A 26,271-nucleotide genomic window follows, 5' to 3' on the forward strand; every position below is an offset into this window, starting at 1 on the left:
ATTGCTGGCTCACAGTCACTTTTCCATCCACCAATACCCTCAAGTCCTTCTCCGCAGGGCTGCTCTCAATGCACTCATGGCCCAGCCTGTATTTGTGCTGGAATTGCCTCGACCCACGTTCAGGACCTTGCACCTGAGCTTGTTGAACTTCATGAGGTTTGCACAATCCCACCTCTCAAGCCTGTCAAGGTCCTTCTGGATGGCATCCCTTCCCTCCAGCATGTTGACCACACCACACAGCTTGGTGCAGCCAGGAAACATGCTGAGGGTGCGTTCAATCCCACTGTCCATGTCGCCGACAAAGATGTTAAACAGATCCAGAAAAAAGTTATATATAAAATATAAATATTAAAAATATATTTTTAAAACAATATGCTGTCATAAAATTACTAGTGCCAGGGCCGGGCATATGTAGAGAGCAAGGCCAATGAGAACCTTCTGGAAAACTCCCATCCATGAGTACAGCCTGTGTGTCTCTGCTCCTTCCTCGCCTTTTAGCCAGCGAGTCTCTTACCCTTTTCCTCTAGCTGATGGCTCTGTGCCCTGACAGTGAGGGGAATGGGCAGCATTTCTTTGGTTGGTCCTTTGGAAAGTGACAGAGTGTCCTCTGTCCTCTCCTGAATCCAGCCTTTTTCAAGAGGGATCCTAAGTTCATTTTCTCTGTGAAAGAGCTTAATAGTTACTCGGTAAGAAGATTAACTCTAAAAAGTGTATTAAGAAGGCAAAGAGTATGAGAAAAACAAAGCAGAAGCAAGATCAAAGTAAATCCAAAGTCAGCATAAAACCATCCCTTCTGTAAGGATAGAGGAACCAACCTCACAGCACTTAATACAGGTAAATCTGAGTGCTATCTATGATTTTAATAAAACTGTATCTCTTGTTATTATCACTGGCTGTACTCGTGTCAGTGTGTCTTGGGATCCCTGCAAATATTGTCCCTTATCCTCAGTGCTGTCAGTCCTTCAACTCAGCTTTGCAATCTGTGAGAAAGCCACTGAGCTGAACGGGACATCTAACCAGGCTCACCATCTGTGTAGCGAAGCAAAGCCCAGCTCCTCGTTATACAGAGGTTTCAGTCAGAGGAAAGTTGAGAGTTCTTGTCTTCTCTCACTCCTCTTGCTTCCTTACTGTTCCTCTGTCCCTGGAGGAGGTCAATCCAACTGTGACCACCTCCATCATGCATTTGCCTTTGAACACTGGCATCTTTCCCAATTTCTCTGCAGGGCAGGAGAAAAGAGGCCCTTGCAAATCCTGGGGAGGGCATTCTCCAGGAAGATTCTCTGACAGATCTTCAGCAAAACCGTAAGCATGCCCAGTGCTCCCTAGTACACTCCCCTGTCGTGCCCTCAGCCAGATCCCAAGCAATATGAACACCTCTCCGCCCTGCTGGGACAGAAGCACCCACCTCACCCAGGTGCTGCCACGGCACAGATGTATGAAAGCATAAATGCATCTGTCCTAGCTTAAGCCTGTTTCAGAGCTGTCTATGTTAGCAGGGCTTCTTCTGCAGGTAGTGAGGCAACCAGCCCACCTGAAACCTGAATTGACTCTGCAATTGCAGCTCTCTGCAGGGACTGAAAAATAAACTCAGGAGACCAGGCTCAACAACAGGCACCTCAAAGAAGTGCCTATGTTTGGAGGGATCAATCTGGGCTTTTGCCTTTGTAGCTGAGGTCCCAGCTGCTTACTGCCTCCTTAACTGAATTATCTAAAAAACCAACCACAACCCAAGCTTGACCTCGCTCAAGCACTGCTGCCACTGAAAGGCCAGCTCCACAAGGAGAGAGAAGTGGCCAAGTGTATTAGGTAACACACCAACACATGCCACTCTTCTGCAAAGAGCTTCCTCTGCCTAGAACATCCTCTTCTGACCTTCTCCAGGCTTGTTTTGATGCCTCTACCCTCAGAGGCCATCCCTGGAAACCACCAGTTGTTGTGAACATGGAATTGAATGAAAAAATTCAGTACTCACTAGTGGTCAGGCAAATGCAGTATGCCAAGAGATCTCCTCCTCGTTTGGCTCCATGGAGAATGATACCAAATGAAGAATTATCAGTGTCATACAATGGGAGACACCAGTTTTCAACTTGGACCTTATAACATCCAGGGGAAAGGAGCAGGGAAGCCACAGATGGATGCTCAGGACCTGCCTCTTTTTCCAAAAGTATGCAAGGGAACTGTTGCTTAGCAGAGACAGAGCATCTCAGGATGGAGAAAGTTAAATATCACTGGTGTTGGAGGCCGGTAGTTGGGTAAGACGACTTTCCCAGGTAGGTTGAAAGTACTGGAAGGTATGGCTGCTTCAAAATGTTACAGCTGCTTCCAGCTAGATGAGTGTGCAGGAGAAGAGCTGTCCTCAGGTACAGTCCTGTGTCCCTCTTCATGTTGTCATGTGGGTGACAATCACAAAACCTGCCCTGCCAAGCTAAAAAAGGGAGGGCTTGAAGCCATACTGCAACTATAAAGCACTGGCCACCAGCACTGTTCCATGAAGAGAAAGAGATAGAGACAGAAAGAAAAAGAAGGGTAAAATCTTCTGATGAGTACATTTCAGAGTTTGAAGAGAGAGCATCCTGAACCCCTAATTTTACTTAGGTGTCTTTCTGCTCAGTAAGAACCTACTGAAACACAGATTAAAGTAGTATTCTGGCTATAATATTGCTACACTGTTAATTCCAGCATTCCAATTAGCATTAAAGGTTGCAGGGCTGGAAATTAAGGATGTAGCTAGGCAGGAAAGTTACTGAAGGTAAACAGAAGTTTGTTCAAAGCCTTTCTTTCTTTAAAACACAGGCACACAATACTCTCCTTTATCTTTGCAAAAATAGCGATCGATGAAAAAGCTTAGGACCCAGTCCTGCTTCAAGCAACTGTTATAAATTGACTTCAACCTGTCGCAGTTCTTATACACACACAAATAAATAAAAATTGGAATAGCCTGTTCCTCCAGCAGACTTGTACCCCACTATATGGCCTCATTAACTGTCAAGCTTCCAGACAGGATACCAAAATAATGAAAGCCAGTCACTCTGCCGTCAAAGCAAGAAAATCTGTTCTCTTTCCAGCTCCTGCTGTCGTAACATGATGGATTATTCCCTGGTCTAAGTTCTGCTCCAGAAAGTTGCCAGCCATCACCACAATTTCACAAACTTTATCAAGACTGGAGCTTCAGTCAATCAGTAACGAAAATTAAGATCTAAGGTGATTTCTCAGGCCAGCTTCGAAAGGCATACAGTACAAGGGTTCCATTGTGCAAAGTTCATCAGCAGGACACAGGCTAATTAACTAAGCCGCTTTTTGGAACTACTTAGTTTTCAAGCAATGGTTTTCACTACAAACAGTCAGGCATTATCTACATTGAAAGCTAAAAACTTTGGAGCGCGCTACCAAACTGGACTGATTAACGGATTTCACTATTAGTACTACCAAAACATCTATTTTTACACACAATTCTACACAAAAAGTCTATTATCTGTATGTGTCCAGAGACATTTCAGCAGGAGGGGCAACTGAGACTATTTGTACTACTGAGATCTACGAAGCCTGCTGCAACATTCAGACCCAGTTTTCTGCTAGTCTATCTACAAGACCCCAATTATAAGTCATTAAAAATATAAAACATAGCAGTCTTCCCAATGAAAAAAAGCTATTTTACAATCCTACTTTCTCCCCAGGTGTGGCTGCATATATGAAAGGGAACAGTTATTTTGCAGAACCAACCAACCAATATAAATCTATGCTACAACTCTGAATGACACTGAGGTCAAGGCAAAACACATTGCTCCCCTTCTTTTTCCATGAAAGTATATTTATTTTTTGAATATTTAAGTACTCTGAACTCACTTTTCTACAGTGGTTCTGTTGCTGTGTCCCTTTAAGGCAGAGCTGCACTTACAGAAGATTGCAACCAGCCATCATTTGAAGGACTAGAGTCATTCTCAGTTGGCCAGCATTACTGCATTACCCAAATAATTTTCCAAAGTAACTCTCATTTGCATTCAGAATAACCATGGAACTAGAGAACGCTGAAAGACATGAAAAAAAAAAAGATTCTCCGAAAGAAACAGTCATGCTTTGGAGAATAACCCACTTTTTCAACCAAGACAAAGGTTTTTTGAAATTTGCACAGAGACCTTATTCAGACAACAGTTTTCTAAGAGTTGAAATAAACTCACTCTTACCCCTCAGACTCTTCAACTCTCAAAAAGGATGAGAACACACACAAAGACAGTCCATATGAGATACCGCAAACATTACCCTTGTCTAAGAAAACGGTCATATTCGTGGAGATTTGGTGCTAAAGGCCAATTTTAACTTTGTTATTCATCTCCATTTTGGAGTTGTTCTTTCGTGATTACCTGCTAGCACTGCTGCCTTTCTGAAGCGTTGCAGTTGCACAGGGTGAGGTAGCATCTTCTATTCCACCAGTTGCCACAACCGGGACATATTCCCCTGAATGCTCCTGATCTACCCCATGGCCCTCCTGAACACATGCCCTGGAGTGCTGCAGGACCTTATCTCCTGCACAGACCTTTGCTGTAACCCCTGAAGACCCTCTTCTCAGCAGGAAGAGGTTCCAAAACACATCAATATCTGGGTATTTTCCCTCCTTTCTCATGGGTATCAGCAAGATGCCACATACGTGGTGTCACTTGGTTCAGGCCTTGGAAGAGTTTAACGTGCTGTTTTCAAGGGCTGGTGCTTAAAAAGTGGAGAATCCAGTCATAGGACTTGGAAATACTCTACTCACCTTGTTCACCCTCCTCTTCTGCTTCAGTTTTACAGTACCAAGTCTCTTTCCCCAACATCCAGCTCCATACACATCACCAAGTGAAGTCTGAACCTGAAGCTTACCTGATCTTTCTCAGGCTTGTCAGAGATGTCATTCAGACTGGTGGAAGTCAGGTTTCTGTGAGTCATGGCTGGGCTGCCTGTAAGAACAATGTCAACACCAATTAAAGCACCGGTTTTGATCCAGTCAGCAGAACACAGAGGCTCAGGCTACAGCAACACCTTTCCTTGCACAGTGGAAGTTGATGTGGGGAATTTAAGACCCTGACAGGCTGCATTCTGTGACTTTACATGGCACGTGGGATATTAAGATGGTAATGCTTCTTCATCTCTGACCCTCAGCATTCTCATGGCTCTTAGGACAGCAAAAGAGTCTAAGGACTTTCCATAATTCCTGCCTGTGGGAGAAAAAGCAAGCAAAGCAGCAACAAGCTGCTGACACTGATGCTGCTGGGTCACCCAGGACCCAGTCACAAACCCAGCCCTCAACAGAGCTGGGACCCTCGTGGTCACTCCGACCTGCAGACCCCTCGCCTTAGCTCTCCTACATAGGTGGCATCTGCCCTACGCTCCTCAGTATCCCAGGCTTTGGTACACAGCTCACGCAGCGAGGGAGGTTGGCAGTCTTAGTCCTTCGAAATGGCCAATAATAAAAATCTACCTTTCTTCAAGTAAGCTCATGAACAACTCATGAACTCAACTAAGCTCATGAACCTTAAGCATTTTAACTGATTAAAACAACTTGCGCACCACATTGATAGGCTGAAAGTCACCAACTCCTAACACCAGATACCCAAGAGAGATGAAGTAAACCCCCTGGGAAAACAAGCTGAAGCAGTTCACCTTCATTTATTTTTCAAAGACTGACTGCTTGTCTGTAAACCTGATATGTTGGCATTTGAGCACTGCAAAACAGCTAGTAAGGGGGTGCTTGCTCCCTTATGGACTACTTACCCTACTTACTCTCGTGTTCTCAGACACTAGCAAAACAGATGGAAATAGTTCTCAAGAACTTGGAAAAAAGCCCCATGATTTCAGAATTCAGTTCTACAATCTCACTAAAAGCATTTGTAGTTAAAACTGAAGAAACCCAGAAATAATCATAATTGTGAAAGAAGAAAAATCTTTTTTTAAAAAAAAGACTTCTGGGATGGATAGACTTTCATAAACCACAGAGGTCTGTATGCATTTTTTTTAATTATTCTGAAATTTTCTCATCCCTTATCACCCACGCTCACAGGAACCAGATGCACCGCCACAGGAGCTGCTATCACAGAGTTTCTGACCATGAACATAAGTGGAAAGACAGAAAACACTCAAAAAGAAATGGCACTGAGGCATTTCCCAACTTAGGCTATGTTTCAAGACAGTATTGATTAACCTTATGCTTCGATATTCATACCAAAATGAAAGTCCCAGTGCAAACAAGCTCCATAATAAATCAGCATACCAAGAAAAAAAAAAAAAAATTTAAAATGGAGTGGGAAGAAAAAGATCTGGACTCCCAGAGCTGGGTTTTCTTTACAACACAGTCAACGTATATGGAGATAGACTTAAAGCTTTCTTTCCTATGAGCCACTTGGAATGACAATATACCTGCTGTGTGTTACTGCCACGTCCAGGAACGTCAGCAAAAGCCAAGCACAATTACATATATTAGATATTATACAAGGGGGATCCCCCAGCTTTTCCTCTTCCTGCTGTTACTGTGAGCCAGATTTAAGACCCCACCTATCTCTACAAAGTTTTTACAAATATGTTTATTCATAGAGCGAGAAATGCCACTTGGAAGACTGGATTAAACTAATATATTAGTAACCATTCTCCTAAATAATTATTAGCGAGCCAGACTTAGAAATGTCTACAAATCTTGATTGAACTTTTCATACAAATCTGTAGGTAGGAGATAAACACATAAACAAAACAGGAAAAAAGTGATGAATTCGCTCACATATGTTGTGTCTGTTACATGGTGTAGACATTACTTCGTTCGTAACACCTTCTGTGATATGAATATTTAATAAATAGTTTGATTTGATAAAAAGCAAAGCTGGACAAAAAAGACCAAAATAAACCCAAGTTACTGTAATCCTGAAGCCCATTACTGAAACCCAAAGCTCCCTTTTCTTGTATGGTGCAATTAATTCTCTTTTAAATGTTGCACAGACCTGCAAATTCTGGGAAATATTTGACGAGTGTATAGTGTACCCATAAATTACAATGAAAGATTAACGTTCGATGCAGAGATACACATGGCTGCTTTGCAAACCTGAGCCAATGATACCAAATAAAGAATCGTGGAAGCACTTTCTTTAAAATGTGAAGCTTGTTCAACACTGATAATTGGTGTCATGAAGCTCAGTGAGTCAAAGCAAAATTTCTATGAGTTTCTATCACTTGTGTGCTACCAAGTGAGATAAATTAAACAAGAAAGCCTTTAGCAGAGTTAAACAGATCTGGAGAAGTTCAAAGAGCTGCAGAGATGGGAATACTGGTGGGCTGCTCTCAGAGCTGGGTATCCCACGCTGCCCACCGCCATTCCATGGGTTTGGAAGAGCTGCTGTTCTGCTGTGGAAGGTGAGATCTCTGAGTTCTGGCATGGCTAATGACTCCACTGAGAAGGACCTAAGGATGGCTTCCAAAAAGCTCTGAGCAAGGGTAGAAAATACTAATGATTTTAATGCTGTTTCAGTGCATTTTATTCAGAAGAGCTGCACTGTGGCTGTAGAGAAAGGCATCTGGCTGAAGGTATCCCTTCATTTTCTGCAGACTGCTTTGGTGGTTTTATAAATTTCTAGGTCCAGTTCTGGAGTAAACAGACTAAAATCAGGGCCCACAGCTTTCATAGCTGATATTTTTCCAGATTACAACATTTGTTAGCGTTGGTTATTAGGTGTCCAAGGCTGAATTTTTCTTAGGAGATAATTACACTTCTTTCTAAGGGAAGCAGCTAATGACTTTATCACCTCTTGCTAGCATCCTATTTCTCCCAACATAATCAACACAACCACATCAAACTCACAGCAGCTCTTCTCAAGGCATCCCATATTTATTCCAGACCTGGACAGACCCACGTGCCAAAACACTTGTCTGCCTTTTCCAGTTTTACCCCTTTATTTAATGAATACCACACTTCCCTACAAACATGACCTTGGCTATACTCTAAAACCATCACAGCTACAGCAGCACCACCACTACAAGACTGAACACGGACAAGCACATGAAGCCTAGAAGTGAGGGACATCAGACAAAACCCTGTACAACAAGAAGCACAAACTTCCAGGCAGAGGGCTCTGAGAAAACTCCTTTTGTCACAGTTAAGAGTGCTTTGGATGAGGAATGTCCCCTCCCGCCCATAAACCCCTTGCTGGCAATTCAGCGCTGCTCTGTATTTTCTCTAAAGAAACTGCTTGTGTGATAGCACTACTACTTCACTCAGTGGCATAGCTCCTACCAGGAAAGAGGAGCTGAGCCCAAGAAGAAAGTAAGCCTGCACCTGCACTCGTTTCTGAGAGTTATCCCCACAAACAGCTGTAAGCACGTTAGCCATAGCTCCAACTTCTTGGCACAACACACAGACCTTATTCACTCTCTTTTTCCATCATCAGACTGGCCTTGCATTAAGCGATCTGAGCACCAAAACTTTACAACACACTCTTTGTTCTTTGGAGGTAAAAAGCATCTCACAACCCCAATTTAAATAGGGCTCTCACAGGCTAAAATGATTCGTATCTCCATCTCCTTGCAAGAAATTTTACACTTAATGCTGACAGGCAAAACCTCCTGAGCATGTAATATGACTATTCTCCCCTAAAGTTTGGTGTCTGTGCGTATCATCTTTTGAAGATGCCTTACAAGGTCCTCAAGCTCAGACTAGTCCCACTCAGTACTGACTTTGACTACCTCTAAAACACAGACTGGAAACCACCAGCTTTGCTGACCTAAGGAACTTGACAGTATCCCAGCCTGCATTTATAAGTTTTCCCCAAATCCCTTACCTTGACTGCCAAGCAAAGTCACTAACAGAAAAACGCTGCTAGAAATGCAAGACCCAACATGTGCAGTGTTGGCTCAAAAGCCATTTGGCTTTGTGGACACTGTGGCCTAAATCTGTACAGCCTAAATCCCTTCTGACTCAGGTTCCTAATGGTTGTGCACCTCTGAAGACCCAAATCCAGGAAGGACATGTCCAATACTAATTTTTTTATGTTTGTATAACAAGCCTGCTCCTAAGAGCAACTCTCTGCAGCAGACTCACCCGTGACACAAGGTAATCTCAGTCTCTGCGGTAAGCCTAGCAATACTGCTTCTGAGAAAGACATAAGAGAGGGGAAAAAAAAACAACCTCGAAAACTTGGGGATCCTTAGGTGAGCAGCTTCTTTGAATTGAGAAGAAATATGGGAGCAGAAGGAAGCAATAAGCCTCTCAGCCTACAGGCTCTCGGACCCCTGAACAAACCAGCCGAGTAAAAAGTTTCTGCTGCTGAGACCTCAACCAAAGACTTCGGCACACAATGTTCACCCTTAAATGCAGTTTGCTAACTAAAGATAATTTCCTGATTCAGGCCTAATTTACATTACTGTCTCTCTGGCAAAGGCAATGTGAGCCTCTCCTTGGCTGCGCTCAGTCAAGCGCAACAAGTAAGGCAGGCAGTCCAAACCCCTCCATGTTATTATCTCATTCTACTAATAGGCTCAATAGCCATCTTTCACGAGGAATATCCTGAAATCCAGATTTCTGTAGATTTCTATGGCCTATAAAGAATGTCTCTGTGCCATCAGTGCAATAAGCTGTGCCTTCCTAGGGGAACAGCATGCTCCTCTGTGATCAGCAAGGCTCCTGGTCAGTAATGTTTTACAGAATCACAGAATCAACTAGGTTGGAAAGGACCTTGAAGATCATCTAGTCCAACCATTAACCTAGCATTGCCAGTTCCCATCTACACCATATCTCTCAGCGCTATATCGACCCTACTCTTAAACACCTCCAGGGATGGGGACTCCACCACCTCCCTGGGCAATCCATTCCACTGCCTAATAACCCGTTCTGTAAAGAAATACTTCCTGACATCTAGTCTAAAAGGATAACCAGAGAGAAGCAGGGCCTGAGAGAAGTTCAGCTCATCACTGAGAGAGAAAGTTGGTGGGGCCTGCTAGCTGTGTGACAAAGGGAGCCTATTTTTCTATTTAATTTATATGGAAATTAAAATATTTAAGCTCATTGCATTTATAATACTGCACTGGTGGCAAAATCCACGAAGCCCTTTTAACAGCTAAAGGATACTTCAACAGATGGAAAGAAATGTTACTAGATGGCTTAGGAGGGAGACCACTGCCTGAAGGGGAGTGCAGGCTGACCTACCTGTTTTATCCCAGATGAAGGAAAAAGCAAACCAGAGTGAAATAGAGCAGCGGGAGGGGATAGTGGGGGTAACATGGACAGCCAGAGCAGCAGCCATTCCACAAGGAACACATTTGCAGTCTTCCCACTGTTAAGGCAGCAGAAAGCATTAGGAGACGGGCTGGTGCGAGTTACCCGTTCCTCTTCCTCTAATGTCCCCCAACCCACCCACCCCTGCCCCTGCCCAGGACTTACTGAGCCATCCCACGCTGGGGCTGCGCTGCACTCGGATTTCATCATCCAACGTGCGAGTTGCTAGACATGGCACGGAGCTCTCGAGTGGGCTGCGTGCTTGTACGGTGCAAGCAGGAGACAATAGCAGCAGCAAAGAGGAGGGAGAGAGCAAAGTTGAAAAGTCAAAGAAAAAAAAAAAGGCAAGAAAGAAATGCTCAAGCAATTGCACAAGCAAGCCAGGTAGGAGACAGAGTGTTTGAACAGTCGCAGTTACACACAAGTGCACCTTTCTGCATAGTTTGGTGCTCAAAGTGGTAAGCCCCCTCATTTGGAGCACAACATCTCCGTAGCTCCACCTTTCAATGTTCAATCAGCAGGTCTGGAGCCAGTTTGCCATCCCTGGTGTCTAAAATTCAGATATCTTAGAAGTGGGTTTCAAGCAACTGAGTAAGGCAGCCACAGTGCTGGCAGTGCTGAGCAGGCCCAAGCTGCAGTGTGGTCAGTAAGAACAGCAGACACACAGCGCTTTCAAAAAAAAAAAAAAAAAAAAAAAAAATCAAGTCTTGTCCCTGTAGAAGCCAACTTTGAGCATCCTGACCATGTATGCACTCAGGCACACCAATTCGGGCTTGGAAATGCATACCTTAAGTCTGCAGTGCTTCAAATAATGCAAACAGCTGAATACATTGGTGGGGTTTTTCCAAGCATTCCTTGAAAAATATCTCATTTCTGACTTAAACTTCTCTCCTCCTGTGCTGGTATTATTCAGCTGACGCCATCATTCAACTCTCTAAAAGGACTGAGGATGCAGTTTGTATGAAAAACATTTAATTGAATAAAGCTGAAATCTAACGTAGAATAAAAACTTTCAGAGGAGAAAAGTTTCCATCTGTTGCTAGCTAGCCTTCTCTCAATGCATCAGCTGATGTGTTGCAGGCAGCCTAACAGTTATTTTAACTCAACTGTTTCCAAACTACACCGTCAGCCCAGCAAAAATAAATAATGTTCATGAGGTGTTTGGGCAGCACAGACACCATCTGCATGGTGATGGGTAGCATGCCATTATTTACGGTGGTTAAACACTCACGCTTAAACACATCACAGTTTTCTACAGCCTCTGCCAGCTTGGTTTTAGTATGATTGGACCACTTCAACACTTAGCCGAAGGCTCTCACAGGCATTAAATTATATAAATGCTGGCAGGCAGGAAGCTTTTAAACAAAAATGTCAAAAATGCATAGCAAATGTACCACCAAAGCACTGCTAAACAGTGGTTAGACAGTCCTCAGGCACCTGCATAAGGAACGGTGACCACGGTTCTCATTTTATACAGCCGCAAACCCACGGCAGACCTGCGTTACAACCCAACGGCAAGGACTGCTGGAGAGCTGCTAGCATATATATACGTTATTAATTGCAGGGCTTCACGTCAAGTGCTGTACCCTGTGCCAGGAAAGGACACAAAGAGCTCTTAGAAAGCCAGTCAACAAAACAAGACACACACAAAAAAAAAATCTGTCAAAAAAACCCTGCAGGAGTTCAATTGAAATGTAAAATCAAAACGTCCTTGTTGAACCCTTCCTACAGCTCAACCTTCCACCAATAAAAGAAACAAAAAGGGAGGTGTCTTTGTAAGGTAACTTTGAGTAATTAGTTGATATATCTTTGTCTGCTCAGCTTTTTCATAATCATCTTCTTCCTGCTGAATGGACAACAAAGGAGTGCTCTGATTTATCCTCCTCCACCCCATGTCACACAAGAAACTACCAACTTTTGCCCAATCCTCCACAAGCATGATGCAAATATTAATCTTCATGATGCAGCAATGAATAAAAGGCATGCAGTGCACACCTCTGCCGCTCAAAAGTTCCATGTTTCAGTCAATCTGATTGCTACTGAGTCTTAACTTCAAAACGAGCAGTGAAATGAAAGGAGGTCGAGCAAAAATACACTCATTTTCACCGGCAAAGTCTTAGCAACTTCTGCTTATTTACCTTTTTCCTGCTTTATGCATAAAGAATATCTTAAGACACATGCAGAAGTATTAATTATGATTAAACATAAAACCACAACGGGAGTTTATACAAGCTTATCATGAAGTTAAGAAAATTTTAGAGCCCCTAAGACTTAGTTATTCAAGCACTCTGAAATCAGTGAGATATGGCACCTCACTATCTTTGAGAACCATGGCCCAGGGGATATTCCCAGATTTCAGATCTAACAAATACTCTTGAAGAAATCTGTCATTATTTAATTTGGGTTTTAAGACTAAGGAAAATCATGGGCAGAATCCATGCTAATGACATTATGCTAAAGTATTTCCTAAATAAGTGTTTCTGAAAGTAATTTAACATAATTAGGTACCTATCAAAATCAATTCAATCCAAATCAATTGTGATTGTCCAGTAAAAGTTGCATATTTTTTACACATAACCTACAGCAGAGTCTGGTTCAGCTTCAGTAGCGATTGCTTCATTAATAACCCTTAATGAACACACAGTAACTGTGTCCATTAAACAAGCAGGGTGCTTTGTAATTTACATCAGTGTATTTTACGGGTAATCTAGAGATGAGGAGTTCCCCCTTCTAACAGCAACAGTAAACGTCAGTTGAGCAGAAAGCCAAGCTGCTTGTGAAATACACCAGCCTGTAAACCTCTTGTGCAGAGGTGAGAAGCAAGCAATGCACAGAGGGGCTGCTGTTCACAGGCACCTGGCGGCAGCACGAATACTGGATGAAAGCTGGACTGATGCTGAAATGAAAGGCAGACACTGAAAGGAAATACCTACCTGGAAAGAAACTCTAGGGAAATTCATGAATGCTTGGGGCTGATGGCACTTGCATTATTGCAATTAGCCATGTTGAGAGACAGCTGCACTCCTGTTAGCCTCATTAAATTTTTATCTGTCTAAAGGACAAATTCTGCCATTAGAAGCACATGAGAAGCACTCATTGAATTCCAGGGAGTGTGGTATAACTTGATCAAATACGTTCTGGAGTTACTTTTTCATTAAAGTGTAAATAATAAATAACGGTAACAACTATTCATGAAGTATTTCCCTTTGTATGTAAGTCTCTCTCTCCTTAAGTCTCAAAGCCTTGAAGTGTCACGGAACATAATGCATTATATATTCTCGTAACACATAAACATCCCAGGTGGGAAAACAGAGGCAAAACAACATGAAAGGAGTAGCTGAAGGTCAGCCAGCAGGCTACACAGAGTCAGGAAAGAATTTCTTGAGAATCAGTCCAACTGAGACAGGAGCTGCACAGCCCTTTTGAACAAGAAACAGAAATGAATGAAAAACAAAATCACCTAGGATTTGAGTAAAGGATGCCTTTAGCCATGAAAAATAAGCAGGGGCTGGAGAGAGAACTTAGATGACCGCCCTTTGTCAGCATCATCCTTCCCAGGATAAGCAGGCTATTATTTTCTCTTTAACCAGCCCTGAAAATCAAGCTCCGTACAGCGAAGAGACCAGGCTTACTGTCCAAGGTATAGTTAAATAAACCACAGAGCATGATTTACCTTCAAACCCCTTAAGTAAGTTCTAATTTTTCTTTAACACCCTGAGGTTTTGATGGCTCCTCAGGGAATGACTTCAACTGCAGAAAGGAACAATTTGACATTCATCAGCTGCTGAAAAAAGAGGATGTTGTTACAAGCATTCAGTGAAGGAAAAATAGATGCAATACAGAGGCAGAAGGTGGATGTATGCTGTAAACAGAGCCTGTTTTATCTCATTTGCTTAAGATTCTTGTTGTGTCCGAAGGAGGCACTAATCACAGCAATGCCACACAGTCAGTCCTACATTTCTACGCCTTAGGAACTCACTGAGACAGGTACCTGGAATAAAACACTAAACTTTAAGACTTGTTCAACAGTAAGATAAGAAAAAAGCATATCATTGCCCAAACACAGAGGCACTCCCAACAGTCAGGAGTTTGTCTGCTCATCTCCCACGCGACAGGAGAGCGGTTAGGTCTGACAGTGGCATCACAAGCGTACTGTGGGCCAGCCTGGAAACATCCCTCCAAGTTAGCATAACCCTCGGTGTCACAGTGCCTACCTGCAGGAGAGGGGTTTGGGGCTGGAGTCAAGCATTGAGGACATCCCCTACACCTCACACAAGACAACTGAAGCAAGCACCTGAGCGACACATGCTAAAGACACATCTGTCTTATGTTTTGCCTCCCATACAGCACGGCTACAGTCCAGGATTCTTCTCCTCCAAGCAAACCTGTTCATCTTTTCAAAGGTCCAGAAAGAGGAGTAGTCAGGGAGGTGGTAACTGATAGACACCACCGCAAACAACATTTATGCATTTTACCTGCAACAGACGTTTCCTTCTTTTAACAGAAAGCAGATGCCTGCCGTACAAACAGTGGGGAGGACACAATGGAAAGCCCCAGGGCATGTGCTGGAAAGAACATAATTTCTTAATCCCAACTGAAAACAAACACGAATAACTTGCTGGGTGCCCAGTCCTGACATGACTAAGGCATCCTCTGGGGATCTGAAGTGCCTGGCTGATTTAAGGGCAAAACACTGAGGCACCTATAGATTTTATGCCTCAGGTTAATGGGAAATGAGCAGGGGGGGCTTGAGGAGCAACAGTTTAGCCAGAGCTCCTGAACAACACCTCTCTTGGGTCTGGCCCTCCACAGGCACCCAAGGATATTTCCCAATTAGCAAGGTGTCTGCTCAAGGCTTGTGGGAATTTGCAGGCCAAGAGCAAAGCTTGGTGATGCCCAGAACCACCTTTCTCCTCACTGCAGTGTGCTCTGGAAGAGGCTCCCCCTCTCTTGGGCATGCATCAACCACCTCGTCTGACCAAGCTGAGCTCCTTCCCCAGAACTGGAATTTCTCCACAGCACAGTCCCTCTCTCTTTGTTCCATTGGACTTCTACAAGGATAGTCACTGAAAAGTTGCATGCCCAGGATATTCCCTTGATTCCTGTTATTATGTCTTTGTGTTGTTCACTTAATCACTGCATTATCAAGGCACTCGTACATGACAAGATGCACCATCAAGAGCAATAAATATTTTTCACATGCACATACACACCTGTTGCAAAAGCAAAGGATGATAAAAAGTAGGAAATATTAACTAAGTATGATAATAGGTTAGAAAGAAATGTTAGGGTGAGTTTTAGAAGCAGAACACAGAAAGCTAAGAGGCCTTAAATGTAGCAAGAAAAAAATAATTTCTTCACTTGTTTTCATTTCTGGGTTTTTTAAAATGGCAATTTTTAGACAAATCTCCAGACTGCAACAGAAAACAGTTGACAGAACTCCAAGACATGATAATTGGCTTAAAACTCCTCTTTTTTGATTACCACTAGTAAGACGACTGCGAATCTCAATGTATGGCTAAGTACAGAGTTGTTGCCAAGGCCTCTACAGCTGTCTGCATCCATGCACACACACACATTATTTATAGACACCACTATAAACATGGCACTATCTATTACACCATTTTTAGAGAGAAAGAGAGACGTATTCACAACAATACACCACAAAACAAACTTAGAATAATAAAGCAAGATGGAAATCAGCTTTACCCACACTGGACAAGGATTGTATGGCAATAAAATGCAAGCTAGATGCTACGATCACATAATTTTTGATTAAGAGTGCCAACGACACCATCCATTACAGAAATCGAATGCACATGAAAGCCTTGTCTCTGCCCAAACATTTCAGATGATCAGCCTTTGAGGTTCAGGCATGGTTGGAGTTTTTTTGTAAATCTCTCTTTCCTGTCATTGTTCCTACATCACCTCCTACAAGCCAGATGCAAGAGCATCCCTCTGCCCTTCCCTGTGCCTCTGGCACCCTGCTGCCTGCCTGCTGCCTCCCCTCCTCTCCCACTCAGTCCAGTGAAGATATGGTTAGAGCGATGTGCCACGGCCAAAGCAGCCTTCAGAGCCCACCACTGACGTGTTATCAGCATGGGTCTCACTATGCTAATCATGGGTTAGAAAAGCATTGTCAAGGCAACGCAGTTAGTTTTTGGCGGCCAAGTTTGGTGGGTTGCTTTAAATGGGAAGGCTATAGCCAGTTAGCCTCTGCATTACCATTATCGGGGTTGGTAAACATCCTACTTGCACTGGAGACGGTCTTTCCAATGTCAGCCAGAGAGCGCAGGTTGGATTTCTTGGTCTGGTGTCGGTGCTTCCTGAGCAGCGTGTAGGTGACTTTGTCCTTCAGTTCCGATTTCAAAAGCCCCGTCTCTATCTGATTGTCAACGATCATTTCTGTCACACGCAAAGAAAGGGGTGAGAGAGAGGAGAGGACAGTTAATCACAAAGCACAAAACTCAGCTGCATCAAGGGAGAGCAGGGGGAGGAGAGATGGATCATTTTCACCCTACTTTTTTGAAGGCTTTCCTTTCCATCTCAAAACCACCACCAGATTTCACCATTTTATTTTTAATGAGAATCTCTTTTAGACATTTATTTTGAACGCAACATACGCATTTCCATCCAGTAAAACCCATCAATCATGGACACATACCTATTGCACCAAGACTCCCTTCTGTTGTTTTCATACACGCCACTTGAGCCTATTTTAAATCAACTGTACCCAGGACAAGATGGTCCTTAGTTCAGAAAGGGAATCTGCTCTGACCCTGTACTTTTGTGAAGAAGCTACAACTACAATGCAAGTTCCAGTATGCTCTCAAAAGCAACATGGTAAAATGTCTGTCAGATTCAATGGGGCCTGAGTTCACCTTGTAGGCCCCCAATAAAACCTAATTTAATGACAGGAAAAAGTCCTGGTGATGAGTGACTAATTAAATCACTCTCAGAACTGAAGTAAAACGACAGCAACTACAAAAGGCAGAACTTGCTCCAATGGTCACAGGACGTAATATGTGGCTTTGCCTTTAACGGAATCACCAGGAAAAAAGGCTCCCATCCCACTGCAAAGACTGCTCACTTTCCATCAATTCTCTCCTTTCTGCTCCCCTAGCCCAGAGGAGAAAGAAAAGAGAGGTAGCTAGATTTATTAAGAATCTCTATTGTGCATTAAATCTCACATTAAGTTGTTCCCTTGATTACTTCAGTTAACATGCTGTCCCCCAAGGGAAAGTGGCAGCTCTTATTTGTCTACTGGTAACTTTTATTTGTGCTAATAATAAAAGTTATGGGAAAGGGGAGGCAGAACATGCATCACATTTGCTAACTCAGTGAGTCAGAAAGTCATCCTCTATATGCTGCCCAAGAATTAATGCCTCTTCAAATCACTAGGGAAAAAAACCTAGTTCTTCCACCCAAACTCAGAAAAGGATGATTATATGCATGTAGGTACAGTTACACAAAATGTTTGGCAAAATGTTTATTTTTGTAAAGTGCCATTTTTCTGTAAGCTTTTGTTGTTCGTATTTTTTGTTAGTGGTTTTTGGAATACTTCCTTCAGAACAACACATCTTTCCTCATCAGGTTTATCCTTCTCCATTTGGCAAGTATTTCTTCCCTTCTATGTTTCTGATAGAACACAAATCAACAAAGAGAGCTCTGAGTGTTTCTTTGCTGTGTGCCACTACTAGACACCAACCAAGTGATCATGATTAGTTCTGAAAACCAAGTCTGCAGGCTTCCTGGACATCCCTACCTACCTGATTAAGGATCTGGACCAGCAAAAATACCCCTCTCTGAGTGGTGTTACAGCAACAGCAGCCATGGATTTGTAATTTAACCTCCCAGGAATTAGATTTAACTTTGGTGTTGAAGAAGGATATTGAAGGTGACATCTTGACATGACTTCAAAAAGAAATTTAATGTTTGAGGGTAAGTTTTGGACCACTGACATCAGCTGCCATCTTCTGAAGCACGTTCAGCTTCAGCACAAAACTTCAGAGGTTTTTGGTGGTTTGTTTTTTTTTAAAGTTTGCAAAACTGTGCATTTGGATATACAGACACAAAAATAAGGGAAGAAAAACATCACCACAAGCACCTACAAAAATAAGGTCAAAACTTTGCAGATAACATCAGAGACAGCTTTTGGTATTCCAAGTCTTACAAACTAGTGCAACACCTGATATCTGATAATTTCATGACAGAACAATTTTGAGCCTGCTTCCTGAGATTGTAATTCAAAGCACTGAGTTTAGGGGGGGGGTGTATTTTATTTTGCTCTTCCTACACCTCTTCACACAAAGGCTTCTAAACTCAGGGCTTTGGTTAAATGTACCTCCACTGGATGGCTCGCTTTTAAAATTTATTTTCATATGTCTTCTCACACATCATCGGGAACATCGTATAGCTCTCAGCAATGTCACTAAGTGTCATCCCAGGCCACGGCTATTTTGACTGCAAAAAAATTGCCATCCCATTCAGCAGAGTGAAGCATCAGCTGGTACTGCGGCTGCTCTTCACTCACCTTTGCTGGAGGGGAGCCCCCCATCTTAAGCAGAGACCCACTGCCCTTCAGTGTCCCACCTTGGTACCTCATCCGAAAGCTGCCTACATTTTGACCACACGGGCCGACATTCCGCACAACGTGATGCTTGCTGGGTATCTCTGGCCTGTTACATGTCATGTTTCTGCTAGTGCACAGAAATTGTCAGCGTATGCTATTCCTTTCACCCACACATAGCTATACCTTAGGGTATAACTTTAGGGTATGTCCTTCAGGATACAAATGGTTCTAGATAATCAGTAAAAAACAGTTTAAGGTAAGCACTAATTATTACTGAAGTCAATTCTTTTACTTTTCTTCCTAAACTGAGAAGAATTCTTTTCATTTATCTGTTATCCTTCACCATATACTTTCTAGATTTCCCTGTTATTTGTTGGAGGATTATCTCTTTATTTTCTGGTTTTATTGAAAAAGCAGTGCTTTTTCATTAAAACCATCAGTGAAACCATCATCAGGGTTAATAAAAATTTGGAGGGAAATGTTGAGGGGAAGAGCCAAGGCAGCTTTACTTACCCACCACCTGCGGGAGAGAAGAGGCCTCCATATCCAGCATTATTGAGCCTTTCTCTATACACATTCTCAATTCAAACAAGCTGTGCAGGGACAAGGTGGCCACGTGAGGTTTGCTCCATCGCTCCCCACCTTGTTCTACCTTCTCCTCGAACTTGATCCACCTACGAGAGGCCAGAACAATGACAGCATGTTAAAGCTGTTCGCTCCTTGCAGACACACATCTCTGGAAGAAGTGAGACAGCTGAACCATCACGGCATACCAACAAGTTCAAGCACACGCATTTTCCCACACGCCTCCGAAGGCCACAAACCCATGATCAAGTTGCAAAGGCTTAATGAATTGGTATGTGTCAGCTGAGTGGTGATAATGCTCTGTCTTCTTGTAAACTATTGCAAATGTGAGGTAAAACATGTTATCTTTAATAGCTTGCACCAAGACTTAAACTAACACTGTTTAGCTGATGTTTGCTCCAGGCCAAGAGTTCTGTTGGCAGCTTCAGTGACTCAGCTGAGACCCAGTGATCATTCCCTCCCCAGTCTGCACACCCAGTCCCTAAGCTGACACCTCATCAAATCAACCACAACAACTCGCCCACCACTTCCCCAGAGCCACCAGAGAGAAAGTCAGATAAGTACATTCACACTTAAATCATCTCAGGTGAGAAAGGCTGAGCACCACAGCTCCACAAAAAGGATGGTGGGGGGGAGAAAATCAGCATTTCTGGAAATAAGGTGACTTGTATTTGAGTATTCAAATCCAGACAATAAAATCTGAAAGCTTTGATCACTGCCAAAACTCAGCAGCACCAAATAATACTGCCCCATACCCACAGGCTGGCATGAGGCAAACGGTAGAGGAGAGGAGCTCATCCCAACCAAATCTGATAAGTTCTTAGCAGAACAAGTGAGCCACCTACATGAAAAGACATAAATTAAGGGGCTCCTTCTTTCCCTCTGCTCTCCAGCCATTGTTTAATGATTTAACAAAGTAGGTCTCATAAAAAACAGAAAGTTCATCTCTAGTTGAAGATTAGAGCAAAGGTTAAATCGTGTTCTGCGCAAAATAACTCTTTATGCCCCTAAAAAAGCAGGCAAGCAGGTTTCCTCTCCCCAAGGCCAGGCTGCAGCCCACCTCCAGCCCCAAGCTTGACCCTGCCCTTGGCTGGGTTGCCCCCAGGCAGGGATCTGCAGGGGTGGGCAGCCTGGGACGGAGACAACAGCTCTTCAGGAGGAGATTCCACCCAGCTCGTCCCTTCCCCATGCCATGAAAAGGAAAAAAAATGCCGCTGGGCCTTTTTCCTTTATTGCAGCACCCAGCAATGGCTTTGGTATAAGGTGGAAGCACAGGAAAAGGAAGATGTTTTAACAGCATCTAATCACAAAGCAGAAGTGCTTTGTAATCCTGTCTTGAGATACTATTTTAATATATGTAGAAAATGAAAATTCCAGTGACTAATATAAGGGGATTATTAAGACAAAAAACACACACATAAAAGTAAGGAAGCTCATAATTTGGTTCAAAGGAATATTAGTAACACCAAATGAAATTATATTTAATCCTGAAAAATGTATTACTTGAGGATTAATCAATTATGCTTTTCAATTGCAGTAATCTCTTTTTGAGACTTTTTTTTTAAAAGGCTGTTTTTTAACTTAAGCTAAGAGACTGAATTTGATCTCGAATTCATAAGGTTCTATTTAGTTCACAGAATCTGGGTATTTCCTAGGACACCTAAGGGGTTTGGGCAGCTGCAACCCCATGAATTTCAAAGGCTCTATATTGTGTGCGACTGAGATGCAGTTTACCCTGCAACAGCACAAAGGCTGCAAATTACAAAGCGTTTGTCTTTTCAGTGAAAGCGTATTATTCACAACTATCAATATTTGCTTTCCATTTACTTTTCTCGCTATAACCCACCATACAAAACCAATAAAACAAACAGTAACTTGCAAACCTGTTTGACCTATCCCCTGCTCTATTTTGCATGGTCCCCAGGATAACCCTTTTCCTAGGGTTAGGAATTCATTGACAGTCACAAGCCTTCCAAGCACCCTGAAACAGCTTTAGACACTTGGTTCCCAAGTCCACTCTGAAGCTCTGGTGTACACCATCTCCTATGCAATCCAATGCTTTCCATATGTTTAACCAATGCCTTGTTCTTTATCGGCTTTAAAAAAAAAAAAATCTGCTTCTGCAGAACAGCTCACTCACAATTAGAAAGCTGCATGGGCAGCTGCTAAGCACGGGGAAAAAGTGCTGGACTTTCAGGGTGGAGGAGAGCAGAGAGGGCAAAAGAAACAGCCACAGGATTAATGCTTCCTATCATGTAAATATAGAGCTGTACAGCTTTCAACAGAGTTTCCCAAGTTCTGAAAGCCATTCTGTCTGCAGCCTAGCAGCAAGTACTGTTTCAGGGCAAAAGATCATCTCCATTGTTATTTAAGAAAACATTCAAATTACCTTCCTCCTATCTATCCCACTCTGTTCTTGACATCTACATATTCTTACTGTCTGCAATCTGTACTGTGCTTGCAACAGCTAGTAAACATTCCCATGACCACATGAGAGAAGCAGCAAGGTATGACATAAAACACCCATGTTTTGTTATGCCACTTGGGCCCTGGAAACTACACTGACGGCTCCAGCAAGGCTCTCCTGGCACTGGGGACTTCTGAATTCAGGTACTGATCAGCATCGTTGGCTCCAAAGGGCTGAGACTTGCAAGAAAAATCTGCCACCAGCACCCTTGGTTGTCACCAGAATAACACCCTGCACTTCAAATGTGTCTCTGGGAGCCAACGGTATAGTTGGTGTATGCATACTGTGAAGACAGCTGGTATCTAGGCTAACCAAGATGCAGGAGCCATCTTATTTTTTATTTTTAGAGCTTCAAAAGGGATTGCTTAAAAGGTGTGTTAATATTATATTGTGTAAAAGGGTGAAGGACATAAATGTATTGCCTGACAGAGCTTATGTAATAAAAAAACACCGTAATAGAAGAATAAAAAAACCTATCCACCATCCCATGACCCTTTCACTCATTTTCTCTGTAATCTCATGATCTACCATCTCCCTGCCTTGTAGAATGACAATCCCCACACTATGGTGGACACATCTTAGTACCCAAATGCACTGTACTGAGCCTCAAAATAGACTGCTGGCCTCCAGCTGCTTCAGATCTTTTCCTTTTCGTTTGCTCTGCATCCGGTAACTACCACTGAAACTCAAACATTCACATGTTAGTGCAAGAACTTGTCCATCCGCACCAGGTAAATCGATTATGAGCACCAACAAAATGAACAAGGAGCAGCCAGTGACCCAAATCTTCAGGTTACCTTTTAACAGCAATAAATCTTCCCTTTTACTGCTCTATTTCTAATGCACTTACAGGGCTTTGTTGTGAAACCCGGTGTACACTAAGGATGTTTTTCCAAAATGGCCCTTTATTGTGAACCATGGTCCAACACTGTGATGTGCCTACAGGCAACAGGACTGTGCAAAGGAATATGACATCTTATGCCCTGGTCACAAATGTCACCATGTGCAGGGCGACAGCTATAGCCTATTTATACTGGGGTTGCAACGCAGACGCTTGAAATCACATCAATCAAGAATCAGGATGGGCAACTAAAGGTCCTCTTCTGGAAACGTCTTTTAATCAGTAGCTTTAAGGTTCTTGCTCGAAATTTTTTGTGACTTGGTAGCAGTTATTATTCTATTGACAGAACAGCTCTGGAAGGGACAGTATCATTTGCTAAACTTTTTAAATACAAACACTATTTCCTGACAGTTTCCATGCTCTTTCAAGTCTTAGACCAAAGGGCTGGAGTGAGCTGCATATCTGGCAGCTCCTCTGCCTGCTGAAGCACCACGCTAGCCAGCTCTAGCTGGCATGTCCTGCAGTAGGAGCTGCTCCGTAGCTTACAGCAGGTTTTGCTGTGCAAGATGAAGTCATTTCAGGAAGATACTGAAAAATCCTGAACAATTGTACACTATGCAACATCACTATCAACAAAAGAGCATGCAAGTTGGGACGTTGGGCCAAGTTTAGGAACTACACAGTGCCTCAAAAGGGTGCTTAAAGTATGTAATGCATATGTGTATCTTTAAAGAGAGAGAATCACATATACAGCTCCATCTAGCCCTTCTATCAGAGACGTGTGAAAACACATAAAACCCGAAATCATTTGCCAGAGCAGGAGAAAACCTCCCTTTTCCTCTAGAGCCACCTGACAGTACGAAGAGTGCAGGCATGTCCCACTGTAAGGTCCTTAGAATGTCAGAGCAGAGGGCTCTGACAAATGTCCCTCAAGAAATAGCAGTGCTTTGTGACCTGTCATGCAGGACACAGGGCATCTTTCTTCTGACGACTGACATTTGTGGACTTATAAGGAAAACAGAGCTTCCCAATATTCATACTATAAAGGACAGACCAAAGAGACTGCTTGATAAGAAATACCACACTGAGGTCTGAATTGTGAAAAAGCTTTAACAAATTCTCATTAAAACTTCTTCCCAAAGACCTATGCATGGACAGAGGAAAGCACAATTTGCTGTAAAAAGTAGAGATGGGCGGTACAGATGACAAAATGCAAGTACTCAACTAATGATAAGAGGGAAGAAAAGCAATAAAGGGAGAAAAGGATGACCAACAAATAAGAAGTCAAAGAGTAAAAGGTGAAAAGTCTTTAAATAGGTCCTCCAAGTGACTGAGAAGTAAAAATAAAGAAAGATAAGGGGGTAAAGGGGTAGGTGGTGGAGCGGTTCATTAAATCGCAGGTAAAGAAAGTTAAGGTAACCAAACAACACGAGCTATGAACACAGTAGGTGCTCTTAAGACTGGAAGGTGGGGAAAGAGCTTAGCCCAACCACAATAAAGGAAAAGGAAAAGCCCCAAGTTAAGCGAGGGGGATTGGGAATAGGGAAGGTAGAGCCCCAGACTGCTCTCCAGCTGGGCGAACACCTCTTTCTAGTGGGACATTTCAGGCCTTCACAGCAACCAGACTGCAATTAGGGGTTTACCTTTCAAGGCAAACCCAATAAAAATATTTTTACTGTATAAAAATATCAAAACTTTTTAAGGCTAGAGGCTTAACAGCAGCCTTTAGATCACAAATCCAATCCAATGGCTCTTTCAGTAGTGTTCAGAAATAAACTATATGTAACTTGTGTCAACCAGATCAAAAAAACATTCCACTCTTTTGGCATTTTTTTTGACCATGATTTTGGCATGTTTTTTTGACCAAACCAACAGCAGCAGCAAAGTAACAGGCTGAGAACCTAAAAAAGAAACTCAAAGTGGGCAACCCAGTCCAGCATTTAACACAAACCTTGAATAATTTTCTCAGAAGAAAAAACCTTTAGATTTTTTTGCCTATTTAAAAGTAATGTCATCAGCAACTTGCTAGCAGAGGGACACAGCCAAAATTTCCCAGCTCGTGGTGTGCTGTGGGGTCAGGCTCAAATCTACTTTTGGGCAAGTGAACTGAAGTAGTTTTGACACACCTGCAGAAGCTTTGTTCAAGCACCAATTTCTGACAACTCTGGCCAAGACACTGTCATTCTTTGCAAAGCCCTGGTAAGCCCATATGTCTGCTGGCTCTCCATAGGCAAACTATTCAAATAGATCTGGCACTCTATTTTTTTCTAGTTTTTGTTTTAAAGGAATATTGAAACAAATCCTCAAATTCTCTCATTTATCAAAGAAAGATAATTTGAACTATACAGGCTCCATTCTGTGGATTGCCCAAGTGATCCTGTAGCATGGATATTACTCCAACTGCATGTTAAAAAGGAATTCCCCATGGGGTCCTGTGCAGCTGCCCTTCCCTTTCAGGATAAAGGAAAACCAACCCACCTTGCAGTCTCCTTCCATTCCATCTCTTGTCCATCGACGGCCAGAAGTTCATCCAGCTCCGTGAAGAGCTGTGGGGGCGCCGGGCTATCATCTTCCTCTCCGAGGATGAAGCGGATACGTTCAGCAGCGGGGGAGACTGCGGAGGTGAAAATACTGCGGTTAACAGCCTGAGAGATGACCAGGGACGTGTGGCTCCTCTCCTTCCCCTTCTCCCCAAAACCATTCAGTTGCTTCTCCAGGCTGCCTTTTCCATTTGACATCCTAGTCGCTGCAGACAGAGGGGCGTGAGTGAGGGTACCGTCTATCTCCCTCTCTCCCCTTCCTTGCCTCTCACTTCTTAAAAGTTCAAGCTGGGAGTAAAGTTCAGGAAAACTTGCCTCTTCCTACAGTCCTTAACTATGTTACAGCAATTTGCAGCCCTTGTAAAAAAAAGCGCTATCAAGCTCAAAACCAATACGCTCTATGGTGCGTGCCTAAGGACCTTTCGTACTCTGATCAGCTGAGATCCTTCGTACCCTTTTTTATATGACGTAAAACCAGTTTCAGCCAAACTATTTTGGGGCTTGCTGTGACAGCATCCCATAGCTGGCTTTCCCCTCCCTGCCAAAAAGGCTCAGGCTCCCATTGGGCTGCCAGGCAGGCTGTAACCTCCCCAGACCTACTGCTGGAAAACACAGGAATATTTAACAGAAAGGTTGTCTCATCTATACATGAAGAATGCAACCCAACGCATTTAGTCAGGCACCAATGCACTGAAAAAAAACAACTGTTCCCATTGGGAAAAGACTGCCCATTTAGGCAAAAGAAATGTTCAACACATGCTCTCTTGATAGCACAAGCAAAGTTAATTTGCATTATTAGCTCAAGAAAAATTAGCAGAAATCCCTTCCTGCAACACACACAATTCAATATTAAAAACCAAGAATGTCACTATCCATATCCCAAGACCTAAGGGCATCTCCCAAAGGCAACTGGAGGTCATGCCACAAGAGCCATCTTGCTGGAGGACTTCTTGGGGTCTGCAGCTTTTTTCTGATCATATCACCTTAAAACGAAGTTACGATCATGTGAAATTTTAAGACAGACATCCTTTCTGCTGAATGTTT

General features: G+C 43.0%; 1 protein-coding gene across 5 annotated transcripts in view; it reads right to left on the reverse strand.

Moving 5' to 3' along the window:
- The window catches only part of SLC4A4 (solute carrier family 4 member 4), a 235,620-nt gene that overhangs the window by 70,872 nt on the left and 138,477 nt on the right, over positions 1-26,271 (reverse strand). For 3 of the 5 annotated variants that reach the window (XM_074867030.1, XM_074867031.1, XM_074867029.1), the window contains exons 4-8: positions 25,166-25,301; positions 19,308-19,468; positions 16,448-16,627; positions 10,388-10,483; positions 4,855-4,931 (exon numbers count right to left, since the gene is read on the reverse strand). In XM_074867030.1, the coding sequence (XP_074723131.1) occupies positions 4,855-4,931; positions 10,388-10,483; positions 16,448-16,627; positions 19,308-19,468; positions 25,166-25,301 (650 nt within the window). The remainder of the gene's footprint in view (positions 1-4,854; positions 4,932-10,387; positions 10,484-16,447; positions 16,628-19,307; positions 19,469-25,165; positions 25,302-26,271) is intronic. The other 2 variants (XM_074867033.1, XM_074867032.1) reach the window with 2 other exon arrangements.

Source organism: Strix uralensis, chromosome 4 (assembly GCF_047716275.1).
Source record: "Strix uralensis isolate ZFMK-TIS-50842 chromosome 4, bStrUra1, whole genome shotgun sequence".
Taxonomy (NCBI): Eukaryota; Metazoa; Chordata; class Aves; order Strigiformes; family Strigidae; genus Strix; species Strix uralensis.